Source organism: Theropithecus gelada, chromosome 8 (genome assembly GCF_003255815.1).
Source record: "Theropithecus gelada isolate Dixy chromosome 8, Tgel_1.0, whole genome shotgun sequence".
In the NCBI taxonomy this organism is placed as follows: Eukaryota; Metazoa; Chordata; class Mammalia; order Primates; family Cercopithecidae; genus Theropithecus; species Theropithecus gelada.
The window spans coordinates 98936999-98959797 of NC_037676.1; the positions used below are offsets into that span (position 1 = coordinate 98936999).

At 41.9% G+C, this 22799-nt stretch overlaps 1 protein-coding gene across 3 annotated transcripts in view; it reads left to right on the forward strand.

The window, feature by feature from the left end:
• SDC2 (syndecan 2) overlaps positions 1-22418 on the forward strand; it is a 118344-nt gene extending 95926 nt beyond the window's left edge. For all 3 annotated transcript variants that reach the window (XM_025393669.1, XM_025393670.1, XM_025393671.1), the window contains exons 2-5: positions 3906-4017; positions 13515-13648; positions 19001-19136; positions 20059-22418. In XM_025393669.1, the coding sequence (XP_025249454.1) occupies positions 3906-4017; positions 13515-13648; positions 19001-19136; positions 20059-20222 (546 nt within the window). In that variant the 3' untranslated portion in view covers positions 20223-22418. The remainder of the gene's footprint in view (positions 1-3905; positions 4018-13514; positions 13649-19000; positions 19137-20058) is intronic.
• The last annotated feature ends 381 nt before the right edge of the window (positions 22419-22799 follow it).

Sequence of the window (22799 nt, forward strand, 5' to 3'; positions counted from 1 at the left end):
TTTGTAATTTTTGGTAGAGAAGAAGTTTCGCCATGTTGGCCAGGCTGGTCTCAAACTCCTGACCTCAGGTGATCCACACAGCTTGGCCTCCCAAAGTGCTGGGATTAGAGGCGTGAGCCACTGTGCCAGGCCCAGCTAAGGAGTTTTTATGTCATCCTCTATGTGGCAGGGAGCCAATAAAGACAGGAGAGTGATACGATGATGTTTGAGTTCCAGAACAGTCCCTCTGCATAGAATGGCTTCAAAGACACAGATGCAGGCAGTGACCAGGTCAGGAGGCCTTAGTCCAGGTCCAGGCCCAACATGATGAGTTAGCCAGAGCTGTGGGGGCCCGAGGCAAAGGGGTGGAGATAGGAGACAAGTATGTATCTTGCCTTCCTTCTCGGCACTGTGGGTTTACACAACTGAGTTGGATGTGCGTTCTCCTCTGGGAATTTTGTCTGTGGAGGCAGTGTAGTGCTTCAGCTTCCCTGGCTGAACGTGGCATTACGCAGAACCCTCTATCTGTCTGCTGCACATTTTCCTCTTGGTTGTACCTTGTTGCTTTCCACAGCCTCCCTTTGCTCTCCTGTATTCACATCTTGCATCAGCCAAAAGGGAAAGGTCTGAAAGACCAGCTTTGTTTTTCTCCCAGCTCGTACTCTGGACTCTGTTAGCCAACAGTATTGGCACTGCCTCACAGCGATGGTCAGTCCCAAATTAAACAGCCTCGTTATGACACCCTACAGCCAGGCTGCAGCTCTGGACTTCTGTGCTTCTGTGCGTTTCCTTTCCAGTTGCTTTTGTCCAGCGTCAGGGTCCCATTGAGTAAGGGAGTGAGTACAGAGTATGTCCCGAGGTTTTCTCCTCAGTGAAGCAGACCACATTTTGCCAGGTGTAAAATCGATAGTTTTGAATCACCCCTTTTCATGGCCTTGAGGAGATGCTTGTCTTCTTGTCCCAAGGAAATATTGGTGCATAAATCATTTCCCGTCCTAGGCATGTTCATTCCAGAAACACTTTCAGAACAGAGCGTGGAGTCTTCATAAAAGGAATTTGTCATGAGTGCAGGGGTTTTTATTTTTTATTTTTTAAAGGGAAAGACAATTGAGGTATTCATTATCTGCTACAGAGTGAAAAGGGCCCTGCTTTATAGTAAATTGGACTTTATGGAAAGATATTGGTAATTTCTCCTGTGTTCTTGGTGCTCCTGAAATCAGAGTGGGAGAGACCTTTGATGTCAGAATTATTTTCACCACCCTGGATCACAGAGAAACACACTTTTGGCTGCCTTTAAGCACATTAAACATCTGGTCAGCCCAGAGACCACCCTGGAGCCCTGTAGACCCCAAGTCACTGAGTGGCTGAGGGCAAGCCAGCTTCTCTGGTCACACCCTGACTTCCACCCCAAGTCTTGTTGAAATACAGGCCTGACGGCTGTCCCAGGAAGTCAGTTGGCTTGTCAGGCTGCCAGTGTGGTTGAACGGTGAGGTGGCTAGAATTCTCTGGGAGGCATTTTTGGCCCATCTGCCTGGTAGCGTGACAGATGTGTTAGTCCAGACAACTGGGTCGTCTAGTGAATTGAAATTCAATTTACACATAGGGATTAAGTATCTCAATATTCTCCTTGCCACATCAAACTTCACTGACAGAGCCAAGAGGAAAATGAAAGTCATTCGATGTTAAGAAAAGGGAAGCAAGTTTCTAATACGGAAAGGGAATATTTTGCTTACTTTTAAGACTCTAGGTTACTTAAATAGATGCAATGCAAGCTATGGGAGTTTTGGGGCAGATGATCTCCTAGGCTTAAAATGGAGAGATTTTAAACTGCAAGGATCCTGGAGGTCTTGTGACATGTAACTCTGAAACCTCAGTCCAAGGCCAATTTGATTTAAGTAATCTCAGTCAAATATTTGTTTTTTGTCCATGCATTTTGAGAGGGACAGAGAACACACACAGGTCATTCAAAACCTGCCTTCAATGAGTTGTGCTCTGCTGAGGGGCAAGAAAAATACACATGAAACAATGAAAAGTAACAGTGAGGGTTTATGTCTTAAACTGTTCATAGGCTACAAAATCCTAAAATAGTACTTTATAATTAGGAGTTGTATAAGGAGTGGAGAAGTCACAGCCTGTTTCATAGTAGACAGGATTTGAGAGAAGAAACCAGGAGGTTCTCCAGGGGAAGTAAATGGGACAAAGTTTAAGACAAGCAGGACTAAGAATGGCTTTTTCATGGGAGCACAAAAAGTGGTTCAACCCAAGCAGTGTTTACTGAGCACCTACTATATGCCAGGCACTGTGACAGGGAGGGAAGCCTTGCCTTTAAAGGAGCTGAGAACCTAAGAAGAGGCAGTTGATGATAGAGCTGTAGAACACAGGGCTCCTGACACAGTTCACAAGCTTTGGGAATTACAATCTGGAATGGTGATAGCCTTGGAAACCAGTGTAACACAGGGTGGTGTCAGATTGCAGAGTTAAGCTCTGACCATTCTAGTAGAAAAGTTGCAGCACACTCTTGGCTCAGGGTGGTCCAGGCCACTAGAACACCAGTCCCTAAGGTTTCAGTTCTCAGAATCCACCAGTGTGACAGCTCAAACAAAAAAGATTCCCGTACTTTGCTGTCAGTTGGCACTGAGGCCTGGTGGAGAATGTGGGCTCAGGTTTAAAACACTTTAGTCTTGCTAGCCAACCGCTGAAACCTGAGAAAATAAAGTGGTACTGTTACAGAGGGCTGGACCTGTCCTCTTAAGAAGGTTCCAATCATGGGGACTGCTAGAAGAGAAAGTTTTAAGATTAAATGTGATGAAAGCCAATGTAGTAAGGGAAACATTATTTTATAATTTATGTTAAGAACAAACATTCTATATGATTTTTAAAAATACAACAATAATGAATGTTGCCTGTTTCCAAACAAGAGTTGTTTAAAAGCTGCCTGTCTGCTTTATTTTTTTTTTTTTTTCTGGGCTTTTGTGAGATAATGGTAGTAAAATATCAATTTACTAAAACCATTTTTTAAAGTCTTATACCTCTACTCTGTCTCTAGTTCATGCAGTTTCTTCTTTTGGCAGGATTAGGTTGAATTTTAATACTAAACTCTTACTGAAGAGTTAAGAAGCTGTGGAACTGGTATACTTAGTGACTGATCCCTCTCCATATTAAGCGTGTGATTTGCTATTACCAGTTGCCAGTAACAGAAAAAGAATGTGCTCGTGTGGGTTTATCTGTATTTGTCATTAAGGCTGTGCTAAGCCAATGAGCCCTAGAAGCAGGCGTGCAGTGGGCTTTCTCCCTGTCGGGTGAGCCTCCCAGGCGCTGCTCCTCCCCGGGCACTGTGCCTGGCCTCAGCACAGGTCTGGGCTGGGGTAGAAAGGCCTGCATGGCCCGAGGACCCGTGTGACTGGGAATCTCTCATCTGTAGTGGTGAAGTTCTGAGCATTGCCAGGCCTGCAAGCACTGGTAGGATTTGATGGATCCCTGGGTGATTATTTAGCCTAAGGTAGGCCGTAATACTTTTGCATACATCCCCAAGAAAGCCCTAAGTGTTTCGTTCCCTTTCCAGTAAGGGGGTGACAAAGAGAATGCCCAAGATGGCTTATAACTAGCATTGGGATGGCTGAAAGTCAGGTAAGTTTAGTGGAATACAACAAAATAAGCCCAACATAGGAGTTTAGATCTGTGAACTGTTTTCATTCTGCTGGTTTAAGCTGTGTAGGTTTCCCTTGCAGGCATTAATCCGTGCTCACCCCTCAAATTGCTGTAAGTTGTCAGGGTGCCTGAGGAAAACTGTGGCCAGAGATGTGGATTCAGAGGACCATGGGAGTGGGAGGGGGTAGTCACTGCAGTATGTACCTGAACAATCAAATATACAAGTGTGTTTCTTAATCTCTCACCATCCTGACTCCCTTATATCTTTCCTTTCTCAGAGAGCAGAGCTGACATCCGATAAAGACATGTACCTTGACAACAGCTCCATTGAAGAAGCTTCAGGAGTGTATCCTATTGATGACGACGACTATGCTTCTGCATCTGGCTCGGGTAAGGTGGCTGCTTCTAAACACCGGACCTCATTCTCCAGGCATGCACGCACACACATTTTACTGCGCTTACTTCAAGGAGACAGGCGGGATGCACAGTGGTTAAGGGCATGGTCTTTGGAATCAAAGGATGCTAATTCTGGCTCTCTCTGCCACTTACGCTGTAGGATCTTGAGAATTTATTTGCTGAGCCTCAGTTTATAAAATGGAAAGTAACAATGGTCCTTACCGTAGAATTGTGAGGATTAAAAGGGAGTTGACACATCTAAAGCTCTTAAGATCTGGGGGCTTGGCACATAGTGCTCTGTCAACATTAGCTTTTAATCTTATTATTCAGACTTTCAGAGTGATGTCATGGAAACCACCCTTCAAGAAATCCCTCAAACACTGGTTTCATAAACCCACCTACCCTATGTTAAAAATTGTAGATGAGACCAAGAGTTACACTTTTTTATTCCTAGGGTATTGTAGGAGGAAAATGCAGCAGTCAAGTAAAATGATTATGTACTGACATCCTCAGATTCCTTAGAATATTATTAATAGTAATCTATTACTACTCTAAGGCTATATAATAAACCACCCTAAAACTTGGTGGCTTAAAGTAACAGTCATTCATTTAACTCATTATTCTGTAGGTTGGTGATGTAGGCTGGGCGGGCTGGGCTCCCTCACATGTCAGTGGTCAGCTGCGGGTTGAGTGTACAGCTTTAGATTAGGTTTGCAGCTTTTGGGTACTCATATCTCTGGGGCAGCTGAGCAGACTTGGGTCCAGTTCGTGTGGTCTCTCATTCTCTAGTAGGCAAGCCATTTTTTCACAGGAACAGCAAGTAGAAGTGTGCAAAGCCTCTTGCAGCCAGGCCTTAGAACTTGGCCTAGCATCACTTTTACTACATTTTACTGGTTGAAGCAAGTCAGAAGGCCAGAGCAGACTCTACCTCTTAGTGAAAGGATTCATAAAGTCACATTTGCAGAGGATATTTATGCACAAGGAGGATTAAGGGATTCTGGTCACATTTGCAATCTACAATAATCGATGAATGTTTCCCCTGTTCTCGGTATGGCCCCTGTATGAGTTCATTCTCACCCTGCTAACAACACAGGGCCTGGGTAATTTATAAAAGAAAAGAGGTTTAATTGACTCATAGTTCAGCCTGGGGAGGTCTCAGGAAACTTACAGTCATGACAGAAGGGGAAACAAACATGTACATCTTCACATGGTGGCAGCAGAGAGAAGAAGTATGAGCGAAGAGGGGATAAGCCCCTTATGAAACCATCAGATGTAGTGAGAACTCACTGTCATGAGAACAGCATGAGGGTAACTGCTCCCATGAGTCAGTGATCTCCCACCAGCTCCCTCCCATAACATGGGGGGATTATGGGAACTACAGTTTAAGATGAGATTTGGGTGGGAACACAGCAAAGTCATATCAACCCCCAAGAAGCTCAACAAAAGGAAGAGCTTTCTACATACTTAATTAATAGTCAAGTCAGAAATTTGTGGTCAGTAGCATGGTAGGCAAGACTTATCCAGACCTTTTTCGCTTTAGGGTTTTTATAACAGATTCAACAGATGGTTAGACATCTGTGTTCAGTATAACTTTTGCGATCAGATTGAGCTGGGCTACCCAGAACAAATTAAAATCAGTTGTGTCTTTGGTAGAAATCTAGCCATGTAAGAGTGAATGTTTTAAGTTGAAAAGCAGAAAGTCTGAGAAAGACAAGAGAGGTGGTTGCTGACCTAGTAACAATGAGCTTACAATGCAATCTTAATGTAAAAATAACTCTAGTTTTTCTTGGGAGAGTGATATATATCACACACGCAGAATGAGTGTGAAAAGAGTTGTTCTTCATAGCCCACAACTCTATAAATACCTTTCACTCATGGCACCTCTTTTTTTTAGCACCTTAAAAGTGCTTTGTAACTGTCATCTTCAATATGTCCCAGGAAATAATAACTATGGACCTTTTTTGTTCCTACTTCACAGATCTTAGAATCCAAGAGTTGTTAGGTGGGTGTACAGGTTGGTGAAGTCATTTTGCTGATTCGCTAAGGTTGACCTTAAGTTTAATTTAAAGAAAACAGTATGCTTAAAGTACGTTTTCTTTAAATTAAACTTAAGGACAGTCTTCGCAAATCAACAAAATAACTTTGCCAACCTCTACAGACCCCCAGCCCCATCCAGGTAAAAGAGAGTTAGGGTGGGTCATTTGAAATCCTGAACCCACTGATGAGTTAGATCAAGCTGAGGCTTAAACATGGGCCCACACTGCTTGTGCTGTGGCCCTAGCCTTAGGCAGATCACTGCTGTGAAGAAATGAAAGAGCTTTGCTCTTAACTTTGGAAACCACATTACACTGAACTGGGAATGGTGTTTTTCAGCATGAAGCAGCAGTACTTGTAACTAAAATTTGTGAGGCTCTTAACTGTGTGTCAGGAACTGCTCTAACCCCTATAACATCTCTGAAAGGATAGATTCTGTTAGTATTTCCATTATTCCCACAAGAAAACCTGAGGCACAGAGAGATTCACTTGCCTCAGGTCACACTGTTAGAAGGTAATGGAGCCGGGATAGTGAGAAAGTGAGGGAGTTGGGTGTGAGAGTGTGTTTTCTTTCATTCCTTTGCTGTGCTGCCTCCTTGTGTCATAAACCCCTTCTAGAATTATCCGGTTCCAGCTTAAAAATACCCCGGGGTTTGGCCAGTGTACCATCTGTCCCTTCTCCCATCCAACCATCCGGTAGAAAAGCAAGTGGATTGGAAGAGATGACTGAAGGCTCAGAGGGGACTTCCTGGGCAAGGAGATAGGACTACGTTCTATATGTGGGCTCAAGTATGGGCATTAGCAAACAGGAAACCCTTCATAGGCATTTGCTGTGTGCCACATGCTGTGCCATGCCCTTGGGGCACAGAGATAAGAAAGACTTGGTCTCTGTCCGTAGGGGACCAAGAGTCTAAGAAAAGAAATACAAACATGAGAAATAATCATTGTGATACCCAGTGAGGGGTGACATAATATAGGAAAGGGCTGTATAACAAAAATGTTTAAGAGTTAAAATATAGACCTTTGGTTAAAGATGGCAGAGTGAACACTGCTACCTGTCAGTATGCAACTAAATTGACAGTAAAAGAATTGGGCGTGAACTGATAAGGACAAACAAAACAGTAAAGGGAACAAAAGCCATGAAGTTTTGAAAGCTGGGAAGAAGATGAGCTAGTGGGGACAGACTTGGCAGGCTTCAGAAGGCCGAGTTCGTTAGCAGTGAGGAGAGCTAAGAAGCAACCCAGTTAACACAGCAGACTCTCTTGGGATCTAGGAATCGGTGGCATTCAGTGGAGAGTGAGAGTGGTGTTCAACTCAGATGATTGGCTGAAGTCTATTTAAGAAGCAAGTAGATCCCCTGATTCTTTTCCTCTGTCACATGGGGCTCATGTTCCCTGACCTCAGAGGGAAACCTGGGGATTCATTATCTGGAGAGGATGAAACAGGACCTGGGGGTATTTCAGGAACAGATGGGGCTGGGGGTACCTTATGTAAAACAGAGAGAATAAGTTCTTAGATTAAGAATAATTTAATGTGGTGTGATCCCCAGTTGTCTTGTCTTCTCCCAGTCAGTTTCCAGAACACTGGCAGTCTGTCCTTTTACCCTCTGGGTAGGGGACTGAGAGGCTCCCCTCTGGGAAGCTGGACCAATTCAGAGAGAGTGGCCTGGGAGCTCTCCAGTGAAACATACAGCTCTATATTACAACGAATAAAACTGCAATGAGAAGTGAAAAATTTCAGTCAAGGGGATGATGCCCACATTTGACACACCTCTCCTGTGTGCTCAAAGCTTCTAGTCCGCTTTTCAGTGTTTGCCTCTTCAATATAAACAGGCAACCAAGGCTCCCAAGATATTTGGGAAAAACTTGTAGCATGAGAGAAAGAGAAACCCCCAAATTGGGAGAGGACAGCCACTTCAGGAAGAAGAAAATTTACAGAAAAACATAGTAAATTCAGAGAGAAAAGCAGATGTTCGAACAATGGCCCAAAAACAGGGGATACAATAAAACAGGAACGTTCTGAGACACAAGAGTTCTTAGAGTGTGGGACTGTCATGTCAAAAATGAAAAGCTCATTTAGAAGGTGAGAAGACACAGAGGGTATTCATTCATTGAGGAAGTATTTCTTTTTTTTTTTTCTTTTTTCAGAGTGCTTTCATGATAAAGATGATTTGTTTATTTTATATGCTCATTTTTTTTAAATTTATTATTATTATACTTTAAGTTGTAGGGTACATGTGCATAACGTGCAGGTTTGTTACATATGTATACTTGTGCCATGTTGGTGTGCTGCACCCATCAACTTGTCATTTACATCAGGTATAACTCCCAATGCAATCCCTCCCCCCTTCCCCCTCCCCATGATAGGCCCCGGTGTGTGATGTTCCCCTTCCTGAGTCCAAGTGATCTCATTGTTCAGTGCCCACCTATGAGTGAGAACATGCGGTGTTTGGTTTTCTGTTATTGTGACAGTTTGCTAAGAATGATGGTTTCCAGCTGTATCCATGTCCCTACAAAGGACACAAACTCATCCTTTTTTATGGCTGCATAGTATTCCATGGTGTATATGTGCCACATTTTCTTAATCCAATCTGTCACTGATGGACATTTGGGTTGATTCCAAGTCTTTGCTATTGTGAATAGTGCTGCAATAAACATACGTGTGCATGTGTCTTTATAGCAGCACAATTTATAATCCTTTGGGTATATACCCAGTAATGGGATGGCTGGGTCATATGGTACATCTAGTTCTAGATCCTTGAGGAATTGCCATACTGTTTTCCATAATGGTTGAACTAGTTTACAGTCCCACCAACAGTGTAAAAGTGTTCCTATTTCTCCACATCCTCTCCAGCACCTGTTGTTTCCTGACTTTTTAATGATTGCCATTCTAACTGGTGTGAGATGGTATCTCATTGTGGTTTTGATTTGCATTTCTCTGATGGCCAGTGATGATGAGCATTTTTTCATGTGTCTGTTGGCTGTATGAAAGTCTTCTTTTGAGAAATGTCTGTTCATATCCTTTGCCCACTTTTTGATCACTCAGTACATGGGGGAACAGACACCATTCTAGGTTCTAGGGACACTTCAGTAAATAAAATCTAACAATGTTTTCTCTGGTGATAGGATAATTGTATTTATTCCTTTATGTATTTCGGTGTTTCCAAATTCATATTTGCAAATGTATTTGAAAAAGTATTATTTTTGTAAGTTGTCTTAGTCCATTCAGGTTGCTATAGCAAAATACTTTGAGTAATTTATAAATTTATTGGTCTCAGTTCTGGAGGCTGGGAAGTCAAAGATCAAGGCACAGCAGATTTGGTGTCTGGCGAGGGCTTTCTCTCTACTTTTTAGGTGGTGCCTTCTTGCTGCGTTCTCACATGGCAAAGGGAACAGTGTCCCTCAAACCTCTTTCAAAAGGGCACTAATTCCATTCCATGAGGGCCCTGCCGCCATGACCTGCTCACGTCCTGAAGTCCCTCTTCTTAATACTGCTGCATTGGAGATTAGGTTTTGACACATGGATTTTGGGGAGACACATTCATACCATAAGTAAAAGAAAATGTTGTTTTAAAAAAGAAAATAAGGCTGGGTGTGGTGGGTCACGCCTATAATCCTAGCACTTTGGGAGGCTGAGGTGGGTGGATCACTTGAGGTCAGGAGTTCGAGACCAGCCTGACATTGCGAAACCCCATCTCTACTAAAAATACAAAAATCAGCCAGGCGTGGTGGCGCATGCCTATAATCCCAGCTACTTGGGAGGCTGAGTCAGGAGAATCACTTGAACCCAGGAGGCGGAGGTTGTAGTGAGCTGTGATTGCGCCATTGCACTCCAGTCTGGGCGACAAGAGCGAAATTCCTTCTCAAAATAAATAAAAAATAACAAAAATAAAATAAAATAAAATAAGAGAGTGAGCATAGGAACATAGAGACAGAAACAGTGCCCTGATGGAGAGATCAAGGAAGGCTTCAGAGAGGGGGTGATATTGATGCTGTACTTGATAGTGTGATCTGGAGTTTCCCAGGTGGAAATAGGCCTTGGAGTAGTCTACTTCAGACAGGGAGAACAGTGGGACCTGAAGGAGGAGGTATTCAGTGGGGCTCCCAGATTTCTGGTTCAAACGAAAGAGTTAATGTTTTTAATAAAGATACCGAAAGCAGAAGAGCCAACTGGCGGGGTTTCACCATGTTAGCCAGGATGATCTTGATCTGACCTCATGATCTGCTGGCCTCGGCCTCCCAAAGTGCTGGGATTACAGGCGTGAGTCACTGTGCCTGGCCCTGCCTCTAACTTTGAAAGTGCCAGCTTTAGGGGGATTTACTGTTTTACAAATCTCTTCCCTCATACAGATTCATCCCACTTCTAGACTGATGACTCATCTTGGTAATTCCTGTGAAACAAGGGGGTCTTTAAAAGCCCTAGATTGAAATTTTTCATTTCTCATTGACGTTTTATTCTTTGTAAGAAAATGATTCATTATAGGAATGAATTAAGCATACTATATATAAAATGTTGATAGATAATTAGGTCAGCTGATAAAACAGCATTATATTTCTGGACCCATCATTATTAATGACCTCTATTTACATAACAGTTTATGTAGAGTGCTTTAAATGTGTATCGTGTCTGTGAGATACGTATTTGTGATACATATGTACCTTCATGGGTTAGTTATTATTAGCCCCATTTTACAGATGAAGAAACCAAGACTCAAGTGTTACTTGCCTAAGAGTACAGAGCTAATAAATGCCAGAACGAGTGCTAGGTTTGTTTGCTTTTTTAATACCAAACCCTGTATTTATTCCAACATGCCCTGCCATTTCTTCTGTATAGTAATGAATATATATGTTTTGAAATTAAAGGAGACAGTTGATTAATTAAGAAATGAACCAGCCAGGAGCCAGGCACAGTGCCTCATACCTAAAATCTCAACACTTTGGGAGACCCAGGCAGGAGGATCCCTTGAGCTCAGGAGCTCGAGACCAACCTGGCAACATAGTTGAGACCCCATCTCTACAAAAAAAAAAAAGTAATAATTTTTTTTTAATATTAGCTGGGCACAGTGGCACATATATTTGGTTCCAGCTACTCAGGAGGCTGAGGTGAGAGCATTGCTTGAGCCCACAAGTTTGAAGCCACAGTGAGCCATGGTCGCACCCCTGCACTCTGGCCTGGGTGACAGAGCAAGAAAAGAAAATGAAAGAAATGAACCATAGCCATCGCACGTGTTTTCAGCCTGTTACCTGTTGTTTTCCCACCTGCTTATTGCATTGATATGATTCTGTGGAAAATACCCATTTTCTTTTGTTTGAGGAATTTAGAGGTATTTGTCATTCATTGTTTGAGGAAGCCTGGTTAGTTTGAGTTACAGAGTTGGAGTTCGTTTGAGTTGTTACAAATTTGACAAATGATCCACTTGAAAGGAATTTGTATTTGAATGTCAGAAATTCTCAAATGCTATTCTAGTGAAAAGGCAACAACAACAAACAAAAATCATGCTCAGGTAGGTAGAAAGTCACTTGTTGAACAAATACCAGATCAGAGTGCGTTATGTCTTAGACACTGTGTTAGGCACTCAGGGGCCTATTAGGGAGAAGGCAGGTACAGCGGTTCATGGAAAGGTCGTAGTGGCTTGGATTGCACTGGTGGCTCTGGAACTGTAGAAAGGTGTTAAGAGTGGAGGGATAATAAGAAGATAAGATTGATAGGACTGGGTAATGGATTCAAAAACAAGGTAAGGAAGAGGAAGTCAGAGTTTTGGTGTGTAGGAACAGAGGGTTTCAGTCACCACAAGGTCACACGGGGAGAAGACATAGGGACCGTAAGTTCTGGTTTGGACATGTTCAGAGGTGTGTTGTACCTTTGAGTCATTCAAGTGAAAATGCCAGGAAGGCCACTGGACATGAGTCTGACTTTGAGAGGGGTGGTAAAAGCCGATGATGTAAGTTTAGGTATCATCTGTGCTTAGCTCATTTATTGATGTTTATTGACATTGTGGACATGGATGAGGGAGAAAGTATAGAGTAAGAAGAGGCCTAGGGACAGCCCTTCAGATACTCTTTGATATTTGATGTTCAGGTAGAGGAGGATAAACCAGCAAAGGAGACTTAGAATAGCCAGAGAGCTGAGGGGGAAGCCAGGAACTCGTAGGAACCCAAAGAAATAGGGTTTGTCAGGAAGCAGATGGCACCTGACAGTGTGCAGTAGTGCTAGGAAGTTCTACTAGAGGAAGGCGAGTCTGAGAACTGCCATTGGGTGCTGTGGATACTGGTGACCTTAACAAAACAGTATTAATAGTGATGACAGGGAAAATGCTCCTGGAGGGAGTAGAATGCAGAGTGGAGAACATGGTGAGGACGAGAGCTAGTGAGTATCCACCCCCATTGGAAAAAATCTGCCTGTGAAACCAGGAGAGAGCCGGGCACGGTAGCTTACGCCTGTAATCCCAGAACTTTAGGAGGTTGAAGCGGGTGGATCACAAGGTCAAGAGACCGAGACCATCCTGGCCAACATGGTGAAACCCTGTCTCTCTAAAAATACAAAAAATTAACTGAGTGTGATAGCATGTGCCTGTAGTCCCAGCTACTCGGGAGGCTGAGGCAGGGGAACCGTTTGAACCTGGGAGGCAGAGGTTGCAGTGAGCCGAGATTGTGCCACTGCGCTCTATGGAGCCTGACGACAGGGTGAGACTCCGTCTCAAAAAAAAAAAAAAAGAAACAAAAACAAAACAAAACAAAAACCCAGGAGAGTGGGCAGGAACTCACATGAAATAAAAAGTCAGCCATAGGAGAGTTTTCCTGTTTTGTATTTTGTCTTGTTGTGAGTTTGTTTTTTTTTTTTTCTTTTGAGGCAGAGTCTCACCCTGTCCCCCAGGCTGGAATGCAGTGGCGTGACCTCTGCACACTGCAACGTCCGCCTCCCGTGTTCAAGCGATTCTCCTGCCTCAGCCCCCCGAGTAGCTGGGATTACAGGCGTGCGCCACCACACCCAGCTAAATTTTTGAATTTTTAGTAGAGACGGGGTTTCACCATGTAGGCTGGGCTGGTCTTGATCTCCTGACCTCGTGATCCGCTCTCCCCCGCCTCCCAAAGTGCTGAAATGACAGGCGTGAGCCACCGCGCCCAGCCTGTTGTATTGATATTTGGAGCATGTCTCAGTGTAGATGGGAAAAAATCTTGTCAAGCAGGGAGAGAAGGAACATGCAAGTGAAAGAACTGCTGCTTGAGTGTTGGGGATAATAATATTAAGGAAAAACCTGCTAGGCTACCCACAGACACCTTTGAAATCACTTCTTCATCGTGGTGAAGACCACAGGAAGCTTTGTGCTGAAGTCTTAAGGAGCCAGCATTTTGAAAGAACGTGATTCTGTCAGTGTCAACCTCAGGCAATAGTGCCTGATAATGGAGACATCTGTGTCATATTTGCCATGCTCAGTTCATCTTCACTTACTTTTCCAGGAGCTGATGAGGATGTAGAGAGTCCAGAGCTGACAACATCTCGACCACTTCCAAAGATGCCGTTCACTAGTGCTGCTCCGAACGTGGAAACCACGACGCTGAATATACAGAACAAGATACCTGCTCAGACAAAGGTGTGTTCTATTTTCCATTGCACTGCATTAACAGGTTATTATAAATGCTCCACTTTACTGACTGTACACACAGTCCCTTTTTTATTATTTTCTTCTTTTTTGGAGCTGCCCATCATGAACTATGTACACAATAGTTCTTTTAAAAGGCCCCACTTAAAATTGTATAAGGACAAATGGTCTTAATGGTGGTGTTATAAATGGCTCCTCCTTACGCTTTTTGATCACTTTGGCATTTACCCACGTATGATTTCTGTCATCCTGGCTCAAATTATATACAACTATTTTTCACATGGCCCTCCTTCTTAAGGAACATCTGAAGCCCAGTTAAGAAGTAAAGCCCTGTGTCTTTGGTTTCCTGGTTTGTAGGTTACGTAATTAGAAGACTCCAGGTCACATCTTGAGATGGTCCTAGTCTCACTAAGTCATTTCTCAGTCTTCTTAGGCCTGTCATCAGTAGTATGTAATCCTTGACCTCTCTCGATGTTGATGAACCTGGGTACATCTGTATCTATTCATTTTGAGAGCTGACTTATTCAGAATAAGAACTTTGGCGTTAGACCTGAGTAAAGTGACCAGCTAATGAAAACTTGGAGCTTGTGATTTTGACCTTGTTAATATTGTAGTTAGCTGACCATCCACTAATAGGTAACCCACTGAAGTTAGAACATGCATATTAAAGTCTGGCAAAGACCTACGTTTCAAATCCTGGATCCAGTCATGTTTCTTAGCTTCTGAACCCATTTCCTATGGGCTGTGAAGAAGATGAAATGCGAGTGCAGGTAGCATGGCACCTGAGACATAGTCACCATTCTGTAAGCATTAACTGAATTTGGTGGAGCAGAAGAGACCAAGCCAGTTCACCAAATGAGCATGTGTAATAACTGTAGTGGTAGACTTCACAGTCAGTGCAGGGGTAACATACGGCTTATGAAAACTCAGAAGCACAAGCATCCCCTTTTGGAGCTCACCCATCTGTTGATTAGAAATGAGATGCTGCCAAGCTTTAGCAGCAGACAGGATATGGATATGGAAGGCTGTTTGATGAAGGTGGCGACAGGCCTTCCTTAGAGTAAGAATCATCCCCTCTTCAGGCAGGAATGCATGTGGGCTTTTCTTACCCTTGCCCCAGAGTACCTCTGTTCTTCCTCCTCTTCCTCCATCCTCCCAGTGCATGTGACTGGAATGGTGAATGGCACAGCTGGACGAGTCTCCACAAATGTGGAACAGCCAGGAAGCCAGCCCTGTCCAAATTGAAGTACTCTCTGTAGGACCAAGAAGAGTCAATTACTGTTAGTGGTAGACTTCACAGGCCAGGCGGTAGGAAGGCAGGGAGAGAGCCCTATGAGAACTGAGAGCGACTCACCTGGCATATGCTGGATCCCTGCATAGAAGCTACTGTATCAATGTATAGTTGAGTGAATGAAACAAAAAAAGAAAGGGAGAAATGAAAAGTGTAGGTGCAGTTGGTGTTAGGATGACTGAATGCCTCAGAGTGTGTGTGGCACAGTTATCTGCTATCTACTAAATATGCATTTGGCTCTTACCACATTTTTATTTGACCACTTCTCTTGACTAAATCTGTTGAAGTCAGAGACAATTAGGACTCACTAGCTTGAGGGAAGAAACTCTCCTGGGTGAGTTTTGGCTTGTAGTGATAGAGAGTTGTATCCTAAGCAAGACTTAATTTGACATAGAGTTCTGGTTTGTTAACAACAATGAATCGACCACTAATTTAAGTTTTTAAAAATTGGTTTTAAGGAAGTAATTGCATCAGATCAAGATAAAAAATATAGAACTTTGGCAGGTGAACTTAAAAATTAAGGAGCCCAAACTATTTTAATACTTTTATATTCTTACTATCATTTGTGTTCAATGTAGTAATAATAAAAATTCATCCATTTATGGGAGATTTATTGAGTGCTATTCATTATGTGTCGAACACTGTTCGCAGCACTGATAATGATAATATTGATCATGAATAACATGAATAATAATGATTAAATTTTTCATTTTGGTCTTTATGTGGTACAGCCGAATTGAACATTGCCTCTAGGATACCATTAGTGTAGATTTTGCTTTTGAATTGGTCTCACAGTGGCATTAATGTCACTGTTACAGATATCCTCTCTAGTTTGTTATAAATTTAAGTGACTAAAATGCAAAAAAAGGAATCTCATCATTTGTTTGAGCAGAGCATCACTCATAAGCTTTTACTTCTGTTCCATTTCCATGGCATCCAAACAACCAGACATGGATGTGGCAGATCTTGGCCTCATTTAATCATCCCTGCTGCCTTTTTGCAGATTGATTTTGCACATATATTCATACAAGAGTTAAGGTATTTCAGATTAGTTCCATATTACAAAATGGTTTCTTCTTAGTCAAGCCTCTGCTTCCATACGATAAAACATTTTGACTTGAAAAATGAATTTTCCACCCAGAGCTGCTTGAGGCTTGTGCACCTCCAGCTGCAGGGCGGCTCCAGTTATGTGGAGTCCTTCAGTCCCCATACTCTCAGATCCCTGGATTGCACGCTTTGTTCAGCCTGCCGGATCAGAAGCTGAGTCAGAGGAAACTGAAAAGATCAACTCTCTTAAATGACTTTAGGGACCCAAAAATCCCATGATGAAAACATATGATTTGTAATAACAGTGAAACAAAGATGATGTGGATATGGATAAATTAAACTCAGTCTCTCATATTACAGTGACTGCTTATGTCCATTTCATTTCTCACCAGAACTTGTTTACCTCTCTCCTTAGTCACAAACCTGAGTATTCACCTATTTGATATTTCTCTTCCCTTTTCTAACCTGTGATAGTAAAGCAGTACTAATGAGCAGTGAAAAGGTTTCTAGACTAGAACCCAGATAACCCATTCTCTGATCTGTTGTCCGTCCTTCCACCAGGCAGCCAATTAATGATGGGCTTTTCGTGAGAAGAATAGAAAAAATTCAGGAAAAATACTGCCAATGAACTGCTCTCTTCTGCTTTACTTTGGTACCCGAAGGCCTGGGAAGGCCTATCGTATTTTCTTCTCTCATAGTAATAGAGAGGACCGTGACCTTTTCAGTGCATATTGTGCACCAGTGCAATGAACATTTTTCTATGGCCTCTGCTTTTTGTAAAGCATAGCAGGTTGAGGTTTAGATAGTACAGAGTTTCTTGCAACTTGAGAACGACAATTACTCTTTATTGTACTTTATTACATACCACCTTCAGTGGAAGCCTAGCTTTCTGCTCACTGAGACAGGGACCTACTGATCTTACATACCCTAGAGTACAAATGGATCCACCTGCTCTAGCTTATGGTCCTTCCTAGCAATGAGGGTGGCCTTAAGGTGCAGAAAAGAAGTATGATGTCGTCAGGGTCCCACAGGAGCTACTTGCACAGCCCAAGAAGGTGAGGTCTTTTCTTCTTACACTCTTTAAGCCTCTAGACTTAACTAGCAGGCCGCCATTTTGGATGAACTCTAGCCTTCAGAAAGCAATCAGTTGATTTGCTGAGCCATGGTATGTTAGACTCTGTGGATCCTAATGAAGATGGTAGGAAGCTCTCAGGAACTTATGAAGAGTAGTAGAGCTGAGGATTATTGTCTGCAGTCTTTTTTTTTTTGAGACAGGGTCTCACTCTGTCACTCAGGCTAGAATGCAGTGGCACAATTATAGCTCACCCCAGCCTCCAACTCCTGGAATCAAGAGATCCTCCACAGGTACACAGCACCATGCCTGGCTAATTTAAAAAAATGTTTTTGTAGAGATGAGGTCTGAGCATGTTGCCCAGGTTGGTCTCGAATGATCCTCTCACCTCAGGCTCCCTACCCAGCCACATTTAGTCTTTAAACCTTAATGAAGTTGACAGTGTTTTCATCAGTGATGTTGGCCAACAAGAACTTCAGACTGTTAGAGAATGAACAACTCCTTTGAATGGGACTTCTCTAACCCACTGGTTCTCAAACTATAGAATTGTCTGGAGAACTTAAATAGCAATAAAAATCAGTGCCAGCTACATAGTGCCCTGTACAGCTCAGAAGTGAAGGAGTAAGGAGAATTGGGACAGTGCTGTTGGATTGGAGCAGTCAGAGGGAGATGGTGACCTGAAGTCAGACCAGTTGAAATGGAACCTCTGGTAGGAGGCCTGTATTTTTTTCATGGAAAGATTGGGGACCACTGAACTACAGCACAGATGTTAAGAATCACTTTTGATGATGAAGAGGTGGTGGAAATGGCCTCACAGGGTTTTCTACTGGGAGTAAGTGGTGGATTGGGTGAGGACTGGAAGCTACCCAACACGTGCAGTTCTGAGGTCGATGCAGGATGGGAGCTGGGGTGTGATGTGCTGGCCCCCTTAACAAAGCTGTGGAAATGAGACCCCAAGGGAAGAAGTTAATGTGAGAGCAAGATGGAGGCAAATTGACAGTGCTGTGACATGGATAGCATATGATAAGAAATGTGTCGAAATAGATAACTTGGGAACACCCCAAAATACAGCACCATTAATGGAAATAGAAAAGGAGGCTGATCCGATTCAGCAGTGAATTAATTACTACTTAGACTTGACGAGTAGAGTTAAAGGTGGTACAGCCAACAGTTAATGTCCTGCAGGCTGCTGACTTGTTGGGAATAATGCTGACTAGAGATGGCGGCTGTGAGAAGTATTCCCATAGATTTCTACTTGAGCATTGTGCAGCGTCTGAGACCCTGTGAGTGTCATTCATTAGACAGGTGAGGAAATCCAGGTGGAGAAAAGAAGTATGATATGATCAGGGAGGAGCTACTTGCACAACCCAAGTCCCCGGAAGTCCTGGTCCAGGGTTTGCTGAAGGTGATATGACTAGGGGGAAGCATTAAGAGTAAGGCTTGGGGGTTGCTCCCCACAGAGTGGGGACAGGAAAAGCCCAGTCAGGCGTGAAAGAATATCTGAAAGGGAGCTGTTGTCATCCTGCCCTGTGTAGTTGAGAAGTGAAGGAGTAAGGAGAACTGGGGCAGTGCTGTTGGGTTAGAGCAGTAGGAGGGAGATGGTGACCTGAAGTTAGAAGAGTGGTGAGAAAGTAGAGATCTTAGGAAATGTCCACTAAAACAACCTCACCATGTCCTTAGCATTATTATGAACTCACTAGCTCTCTGACTTGCCTGATCATGCGATGATCATGGGTGTTATGCAAAACCATGAACTATATGGGTCCATCATGACACTCACCCATGGCTATAAACATCACACAAGTGATATTTCCAACTATTTCCTAAACTCATTCTTTGGGGGAAAAAAAGGAATTTTGGAGTATACTCATTATTTCTTCCTTCCAGCACATTTTCTTAAATCAGTGTAATCTTTCCCTGTTTCCCATACCAGTCACCTGAAGAAACTGATAAAGAGAAAGTTCACCTCTCTGACTCAGAAAGGAAAATGGACCCATCTGAAGAAGATACAAATGTGTATACTGAGAAACACTCAGACAGTCTGTTTAAACGGACAGAAGTCCTAGCAGGTGAGTATCCTGGTGGGTGTCAGGTGGGAGGGTGCCTGTATAGGCTTCTGTTAGTCTAAGTGATATTCAGAAGTGCAGCAAAGCTTGCCGTCACCTTTCTGCTGAAAGCAGTCTTGCGGATGCTTGCTTCTACAGCGAGAAGCAAGAGGCTCAGCAAACATTGTCTTTATTGTCCACCAGCTCCCTCAACCTACCCCTTCACCAGCCATCGTGCAGGGGATGGGAGGTAGCCTAAAAGAGGGAAAGTTAACATCTGAATTGATCCAGAACAACTGGATGTAGAGAGATGGCAGAGTGTGAAGATCCATCAGTCTTGCTCGAAGGCGTTCCACATTTCAAAATAAAGAGAAAGAAAAGTTCTTTAGGGGGAAGGCAGTTCACCTATGTACTGCCCAAGGTGTTAAGAACGTTATTTCTATTTTAACTTAATTGGATGGAAGTGCACATATTTTAAAGGGGAAAATTTTCAAGATTTAGGAACACTTGATAGTCTCAAGTCCAAGAATAGAAATAAATTTGCATGCTTTTTTCATATATACTCTTTAAAATTTTAAGTCAATTACACTATGTTTTGTGTTGAAAAAAGCAATTAGAAAATTAGAATATGAAATGTGAGTTCTGAAAAGACAAAAGTAGTTTTCAAGTATGGAATGAGTGAAGATCAAGGCCAGCTTTTTCTTATTGAGGTTTTTGGGTGGTATTGTTAACACTAACCAAAGAAATTACTGTACCTTCCTGAGGAGTTTGAGATTTGCATAGTTACCAGGTTGCTTCATTGCATCTAGTTTTTTGTTTTTTTTTTTTATTGGGGTTTTCAAATTAAGCCTTTTAGAAAAATGTAAGCAGATTGGGCTTGACAATAAAGCTAACGTCTGCAACCCTTGAATCTCTTCTAAAGTCATCTTCCTTTTGATTGTTTCAGCTGTCATTGCTGGTGGAGTTATTGGCTTTCTCTTTGCAATTTTTCTTATCCTGCTGTTGGTGTATCGCATGAGAAAGAAGGATGAAGGAAGCTATGACCTTGGAGAACGCAAACCATCCAGTGCTGCTTACCAGAAGGCACCTACTAAGGAGTTTTATGCTTAAAACTCCAACTTAGTGTCTCTATTTATGAGATCACTGAACTTTTCAAAATAAAGCTTTTGCATAGAATAATGAAGATCTTTGTTTTTTGTTTTTTTCATTAAAGAGCCATTCTGGCACTTTAATGATAAAATCCCATTGTATTTAAAACATTTCCTGTATTTCTTTAGAACAACATAAAATTTAACATCTGCAGTGTTCTGTGAATAGCAGTGGCAAAATATTATGTTATGAAAACCCTCGATGTTCATGGAATTGGTTTAAACTTTTATGCGCAAATACAAAATGATTGTCTTTTTCCTATGACTCAATGATGAAAGCTGTTTCATTTGTGTCAGCATGTCTCAGATTGACCTTACCAAGTTGGTCTTACTTTGTTAATTTATCTGTTGTCGCCCTCCTCTCCTCTGCCCTCCCTTCTTGTGCCCTTAAAACCAAACCCTATGCCTTTTGTAGCTGTCATGGTGCAATTTGTCTTTGGAAAATTCAGATAATGGTAATTTAGTGTATATGTGATTTTCAAATATGTAAACTTTAACTTCCACTTTGTATAAATTTTTAAGTGTCAGACTATCCATTTTACACTTGCTTTATTTTTCATTACCTGTAGCTTTGGGCAGATTTGCAACAGCAAATTAATGTGTAAAATTGGATTATTACTACAAAACTGTTTAGTCATATCTATCTAATCAGATCTTCTTTTGGGAGGATTTGATGTAAGTTACTGACAAGCCTCAGCAAACCCAAAGATGCTAACAGTATTTTAAGAAGTTGCTGCAGATTCCTTTGGCCACTGTATTTGTTAATTTCTTGCAATTTGAAGGTACGAGTAGAGGTTTAAAGAAAAATAAGTTTTTGTTCTTAAAAATGCATTTAAGTTGTAAACGTCTTTTTAAGCCTTTGAAGTGCCTCTGATTCTATGTAACTTGTTGCAGACTGGTGTTAATGAGTATATATAACAGTTTAAAAAAAAGTTGGTATTTTATAAGCACAGACAATTCTAATGGTAACTTTTGTAGTCTTATGAATAGACATAAATTGTAATTTGGGAACATAAAAACTACTGAATAAATCATGTGGCCTAATATTGAAAATGTCACTGTTATAAATTTTGTACATTTTTGATCAAATGTACATCTCCCCTTTGCTAACGGCCGTCTGCTCTCAAGGATGACGTGGGTTTGATTTCTAAGTGTTCCACAGTGTCTGTAAATCAAGACCAAAGAGCCTGTCAATGAGACTGTTTATTACTGAATTGGCCAGAGGAAATCTGAATGTATTATCCTGTGTGTGTCTAGGTAGAGATATTGGAAGCCTGCCAGGGAATTTTGAAGTTTGCAACCTTTATTGAATAGCTGATGGCAATATTAAGACAGATGCCTGCTTTTGCAAATAACTTCTAAGACTCTAAATTCCAAAGATCTGAAGGGGGCTTTCCTGATGTTGGTATCTAAGGCTTAGGCCTATAGATTGATTTACCTTTGCAACTGTGCTCCAAGTGTCTACTGAAGCTTAACCGAAGAACTAATAAATGGACTACAATAGCTCATGTTACAGGGAAGGAGGGTAGGCAAGGAGGCTCTGTGTGTTAAAATGAGGGCCTCACTGCTTTAGGATTGAGTGGCTGGAAAGAGTGATGCCTGGGGAAGGAGATGGAGGTATGAGGGTACCCTGGCTGGTACTTTCTGTACTAAACATTTCCTTTTTCTATTTTACCATTCATTTTGTTTTAAACTGTGAGCCATCCAAGTAGGAAGACAGCAAAAAAAGCAACTTTTCCAACATACAATTTACTTTTAATAAAGTATGAATACTTCATTTTGAGAGCATTCCCTGGAATTGCCACAGAATTCATTAGAAACATTTTTTAAGCAACACTTGGAACAGTGTTTACTTAAATCCTTAATGGCCTTAATTAATTCTCAAATTCCTGCCCCATCACGTACAGAGTCAATTCACTTCAGAGTGACTAAAAGGAAACAGTGCTTTCTAAAGCCACGCAGTGTCCCTCAATTACAGAGGGTAGGAACGGTTATACCTCTAACTGTGCAAAGCAGAGTGAAATTCAATTCATAGAATAACAACTGCTTGGAATATCCGTGCCAGGAAAAGAAAAATTTCTGGCAAATATTTTGTCACTGCTGTAAAGCAAAATATTTGTGAAAGTGCCAAAATAAAGTCTGTCATGCCAAAAGTAAATCATTGTATAGACTGACATCCAGTTTTCTTCAACTGTACACTTTCTGCTTAGTTTCTATTTTTAAGATGCAGTAAATAATACTATAAAAAGTGTTAGTAATGATTACTGAGTTCAGGAAAATTTTGGTAAAATGTAAATATTAAAGCCAATGTGAAAATTTCCTGTTTCCTTAACCACATGTAAATGATTTCCCTTGAGTGAATATGGCTTTGTGTTTGAGAGACTTGAAATATTCACACTGTCCCATTTTCAGCCCGTAGGGGGAATAGGAAGCACTTGGGTTTTATTTTTGTTTTTCATGTTCAGCTGCAGGTGGGTGCGTAGTACCTGAATTTCAGGATTAGGACCTGTTTAATAAAAGTGAACAACATTATAATCTC